The following is a 5798-nucleotide window of genomic DNA, read 5'->3' as shown; positions in this document are numbered from 1 at the left end:
TCAATCCATTGTTTAATTCCTTCGTTTATTTATATTGAAATGCCCTACGTGTTGGAGGGCCATCAGCAGAGCGAAATGAATTTTTATTAGCCCATCAAACAGCAACAAGAACAACAAGAAGCTGCTGCATAATAACAACAACAACAGCAACAGATCAAACATCCAATAATAACAATATAAGGCATACTACTTCGTTCTGTTCTGTCTGTGAGAAATACTTTAGAATTACATACATACATACATACATATGTATGTACATACGTGATTAAGTGGACAGGCGAGTTCTCTCTCTCTCTCTCTCTCGCTCTCTCTGCAAATGGGGAATGGAAATCGAGAACAATTCCAAATGAGTTCACAATTTATGACACTTTTCAATTACGATGGGGGCTTTGTAGGATTGAATTGTTGGAGTGGGCCGTTAAAGGACTCGTCAAAGGAGGATGCACTCGTGTGCTCTGCAATTAAGGAAGAAAAGAAAGCTCAGCTTGGAGAGGATGATCATACAATAACACCCATAAGACGACACTTTGATTGCATTTCACTTCTAAATAGCAAAAATCGAAAGTATTCGAAGAATACTTAGTAATATAAGATAGAAGATTACCCATAATCAATCCCTTACACCCGTTTGAGCAGTGGATCCCAAGATCAGCCTCAAGACTTCTTCGGTTATCAAAAAATTGAAATACCTCGACTGATTTCTGGTCTGTGGTTGATAATATATTGTATTATTACTCGTGTATATATGGCTCGTTTGCTTGCGGAAATTGAGGCTCACCATGATTTTGTTCAATTTTCAGCCCAATCGAACATCCAAGTGCTCTTCTGTTGTTGCCCGTGCTGGTAAGTTGGCTACATTTTAATTAGTGAAATAATTCTGAAGTGATACTATAAATTTAGTCATAATTATTGTCTCAGCAATTAAGTTGATTATCTTCCGCACATTTTGATTTATTTGCAACGATAAGCTTTATCGCATGGCGCGTCCCCAAGAAATGGGCAGGACTGGAGTGCGTTTTTGATTGGGGCATTCGAAAGTATTGTACGCGGGTATTATGTGGCTTTCAATGGTTCTCTATTTATGATTGTTGTCGCCTGCTGCTGTTGCTTTTTTCGCAGCGAGTGTACGAGTATTTATAAATTCGAGAGCATAGACAGCTTTTAAATCGAAAATAGATTAGATACAAAACAGAATGTATCTGTGGCAGAGGGGGTTTTTTCGTAAGGTTTCTTATGTTTTTCTTTGGTAGCCGGTTTCTCATTCTTTTCGGTCTGTATTCGATTTAATTTCATTCGATTCTTCAAGCAGTCTCTTCTGGATTTAGACTTTTCAATGGCAGATTATCTTCCAGATCATACTTATAGGTATTTTTTTTTTTTGAGGTATCCATTTGTCTTGTTTTTGTCCCTTTTCACTTTACGTATCATAACTTCTGTGTCTTCTTGCACTTTTCCATTCGTTCCACATCCATTTGTTGTCGTTTTTACGATTTTATTTCTCACATTTTCAATAAAAGTCCACCAACTTGAAGACGGAGACAGTGCAGTGACACATTGTTGTCTCTTGATGGTTGGTTTCATGTTTTGTTGTTATTGCGGTTACTGTATTTGTGTGTGTGTGTGTGCTTGCTAATGTTAAAATGTTACAATTACATAATTACACATTATTTACACGAATTGCGTAAGCAAATTGTAAAACTAATCTCATTGAACGTAATTTAACGTAATTTATTGGCATTATTTAACTTTAGATTTATGTTTATTCCATAGATTGCATTTATATTTACTTATCTTTTATGTTGTCTAATTAGTTGTATGTTTATGTACAAATAGGGGCATGGATGGGATGATTAGTGGGGATCAGGGTGCGGGGTATAGGGGGAATAATGCATTTAATTTATTTATTTCGCGTTTACATATATCACACAGTGCATGGTTTTTGTTGCTGCCCAAAAAAAAGAACGACTACAAATTTCAACAAATTGCGAAAATCGAAAAATCGAAAAATCGAAAAAAATGTGGGTTCATTGATGGGTGGGACGGCGGTTTGATCGCGGCCTGACTAGAATGGATGCCCCTCCACCTCCTCCTCCTCCAGGGCATCCACATCCTCCTCCAATTCCATATCTAATTCCATATCCAACTCTGGGTCCTCCTCCTCCTAACTGGCCCCACTCTGAGGCTGATTCTGGTTCTGCTGTTGCTGCTGCTGCTGGGCCTTGGCCCGCTCCTTGGCCTCCTGCTGGGCCTTCTTGGAGCGCTTCCACTTCATGCGGCGGTTCTGAAACCAGATCTTCACCTGCGTCTCGGACAGCATCAGACCGCTGGCCACCTCGAAGCGCTTCGGTCGGCTGAGATACTTGTTCTGCTTAAACTGCTTCTCCAGCTCCAGCAGCTGCTGGGAGGTGAAGGCCGTGCGAGGCCTCCGCGTCTTCCCCAGGATCGCGTGGTGCGGATAGGCGGCCAATTCGGGTATACGATGGTGGAGCATGCCGGCCCTGGCCAGGAACTCAAATTGCAGCTGCGAGGGCATAAAGTTGTGACCCATGGGGATCTAAGGGCAAACCAAAAGAAAGCAAAGGAAAACACAGAAATTAGAGGCTGTTTCCCCTTAGATTATCTCAGATTCAGATGCTTACCGGAATGGGCTTGCCGGATGGATCTAGTGGCCGGTGGAAAGCGGATCCCCCTTGTGCCAGGAGCTGGTACGGATGTCCGCCCGCGTACAGAGGGAAGTCTTGGGGTCTGATGGGACTGTGCGGTGGCACGGGCTTCTTGAACTCGTCATGGAGATCGGACATGCGCATGGACATGTGATGGGGATGCTGGTGCAGGTGCGGATGCGGATGCGGATGGCCGCCGTGGCCGTGGGTATGCTGGTCCTCGCATCCGGGACTGATAGGCGGACTGGAGCGATGCGATGAGCTCGGTGACTCGGATCTACCAAAGAAGAGAAGAAGACAACACGCGATGGTTAAGACACCCTGTATAGGCAATTATCGAATGGAAATTACGCGACACATTTTGAAAACAATTAAAGTATCGCTCTGCCCCCCTTGTGATGCCCTCACTCCAACCTTTTGTCTAATTTGTTTGCTTTGCTACACAACTCGCACTTGAAAATTAGCCCCTTCACACAGATACACACCCATACACACGCACTCTCGCAGCCAGAGACAGACACATGGCGTACGCGTAATCTCTTTGAGTGATGACCAAATGGGAATTGACCAATTGAAGGCTTTTTCCCCGTTTTCTGTTTGCCGTTTTCCGTTTGGCATTTGGCATTTGGCTTTCTGCCATGTTATCGAGTGCTCCCAAAGCCGCTTTGGTTGTGGGGGCTTCCAGCAGGCTTTGTTTGTGCCTGGGACCCTCCAGGGGGATCTCTGGGCATCAGGATGGGTTTTATGAAAGGGTGTGGCAGCAAACCCATGTACTCGAAAGGATTACTTGTAAAAGTGAAGGGATTGGTCAAACTTCCAACTAAATCTTGGGTATTCCCTTCAATAGCTTCATCGGACAACGAACACATTCATTAATTTCATTAATTTACCCAAACTATAATTATCATTACGGTTTCCATATGCATAAATAATCCAATCCAATCCTAATTTATCCCACAAAAATCTACCTATCGAAAGTCCTTCCGTATTTTCTTTGTACTCACCGTGACATGCCGTCGGGACTGGGTGAATCGTATTCCCGTGATTCGCGTATGCGCTGCAGTGCCTCGTGATCGCTGATTCCGCCGACGGCTGCTGCATGGGCTGCTGCCGCCTGGGCCGCTGCCGCATTGGAGGCGGCCACGAAAGCGTGGTTGAGCTCTGCCTGATCCCGGGCGGCGTAGTGCAGGGCGGCCAGGCGATCGTCGACGATGATGGGCTGGGCCTCCCGCTCACCCGCCTGGTGCTGGCTCTTGGCCAGCAGGGCGTCGATGCAAAAAGATTTCTTGGGCTGGCTCTGGGCGGGCGGCAGGAGTGTCGTCGTTGTCGTTGCGGTGGTGCTGGTCGTGTGGTTGCTTGATGGCTGCGGGGAGCAGGAGCTGGAAACGGGCGGTGGGGCTGCACCATTCACTGGCGCTGCACCATTGGCTGGCATCATCACAGCAGCTAGTGGCAGACGGGGCAGGGGATATCCTCCGTTCACATTTACCAGAGCGGAATGCGGGTGCTGGACATGATGTGGTGCGAATCCCTCGACGTACAGTCGTGGATGTGTGGCCGGTGGCGGCGGTCCCTGGGGTGGCGGACAGCCCACGGGTATGGGCGCCACTAGCAGAGCCATTCCCGATGGCGTTGCACCTCCGGCGGCGATCTGTTCCGTGGCGTGCTCCTGTCCTCCTCTGCCTGGACTCAATCCAGGAGCGTAGGCGCTCTGTGGGGATCCGGTTGTGGCTGTGGAGTGTGTGGGACTGGCGCCAACGGCCGCTGGACTGGGAGTGGGACTGCCCCTGGATCTGGGCGAGAGTGTGGAGTGGTTGCTGCTCTGATCGTAGTCGTGCGGCGACGATCTCTGGGGCGACAATCTCTGCGGATGCGGATGAGGTTGATGTGTATGGTGCTGGCTGATGGTATGGCTCTGGCTGGCGGCGGCTATGTGGCTGAGGAGCAGCTGCGACGGCATCGATAGCGCTGTGGTTGTCTGCGGCGGCGGCTGTTGCGACACTTGTACACTGGACATGCTTTGCTTCTCTTCCGAACTAATTCTGTTTCAGTAGCACAGCACTTCTCTTTTCTGTCTTACACTTTGGCACTTGAACGCGCGACTTCGACTCTGGTTACGAATGTCGAAATTTCGAATTGTCGCACTGTGCGCGTCTGTTCACGTCTGTGCACGTCTGTTCACGTCGAAAGTTCATTAACGATTGTGCACGCCGAACGTTCTGCTGCGGAGTCATATACCGCTGGTCCGACCCACCACCACTGGATAGCAGCACCAATCGCTCTCCCTCTCTCGCTTTCGCTCTGCTCTCGCTCGCTTTGGCTCTGGCTTTCAAGATGGAGTCTTTATCACCATGCTGCTGGTGCAAGAGAGATAGATAGCCATACAGAAGTGGGCGTGGCCTCCTAGCTAGAGGAGAGAGCAAGCGGAATGGGTGGGTGGGTGGTCGGTTGTGTGTGTCGAAAATTTCATATAAATTGTTGGAAAAACGAGGCTATAATTGCCATCATTATGGAGTGTTGAGCAACTAACAAGTTCAACGGTAAAAGACGAAAGAATCTTCATAATCAACTTGAGTGCGACAGAGAGAGAGAGTAAGGGAGACTACTGGAGTGTGGAGGAGAGTCCGAATGAGTGCCAGGATGGATGTAGATATGTACATATGTATGTATGTATGTATGTACATAGTATGTACGTATGTGGATACCCGAGTGGGGCCACACTTCTGTCTGGTCGTAGATGATTAGGGCAGCAATTAAGGCACTCGAATGGCGCACATTTCGAGCTGAAGAGGATTCCATTCTTTGAAAGCTTTAAGTCTTGTAAAATCAATATTCCCCCACGCCTCACACTGCCTCTCTTTTCGGCTACGATAAATGGCACGATTCATTTGATTTTTACAGCTTGGTCGCTCATTTCGCATCATCCAACTGTTGGCCGTCCGCTACCAAGGCGTAATGTTTCTATAATGCATTTTCTGTCTGTCTCTGTTATGGTCTGTCAACCCATAGACGATCAATTTTATGGCCCACCCAAACCCCCATCCACGCACGCACTGCGAATAGACCATAGGAGACGAATTTAATGTTCCCTTGATGGATTACTAAGTGGACATGAATGGGAGCCAAGTGGTTCCA

General features: G+C 47.5%; 1 protein-coding gene across 1 annotated transcript; it reads right to left on the bottom strand.

Moving 5' to 3' along the window:
• Positions 1-1707: 1707 nt before the first annotated feature.
• LOC117894132 (homeotic protein empty spiracles) lies at positions 1708-4853 on the bottom strand. The gene is made up of 3 exons (XM_034801026.1): positions 3668-4853; positions 2640-2940; positions 1708-2554 (listed from the first exon to the last, which is right to left on the bottom strand). Exons 1-3 carry the CDS (start codon positions 4678-4680, stop codon positions 2162-2164), a joined length of 1707 nt encoding a protein of 568 aa, XP_034656917.1. The 5' UTR covers positions 4681-4853; the 3' UTR covers positions 1708-2161.
• Between the last annotated feature and the right edge of the window lie 945 nt (positions 4854-5798).

This window comes from Drosophila subobscura, chromosome J, assembly GCF_008121235.1.
Source record: "Drosophila subobscura isolate 14011-0131.10 chromosome J, UCBerk_Dsub_1.0, whole genome shotgun sequence".
Lineage (NCBI taxonomy): Eukaryota > Metazoa > Arthropoda > Insecta > Diptera > Drosophilidae > Drosophila > Drosophila subobscura.
This window is presented reverse-complemented; position numbering and strand designations above follow the sequence as displayed.

Coding starts and splice junctions, on each gene's coding strand:
- LOC117894132 (XM_034801026.1), bottom strand. CDS start 4,680: ATGTCCAGTGTACAAGTGTCGCAACAGCCGCCGCCGCAGACAACCACA. Junction 2,941..3,667: donor AGTCCCGACGGCATGTCACG/GTGAGTACAAAG, acceptor CTTCTTTGGTAG/ATCCGAGTCACCGAGCTCAT. Junction 2,555..2,639: donor CATCCGGCAAGCCCATTCCG/GTAAGCATCTGA, acceptor GTTTGCCCTTAG/ATCCCCATGGGTCACAACTT.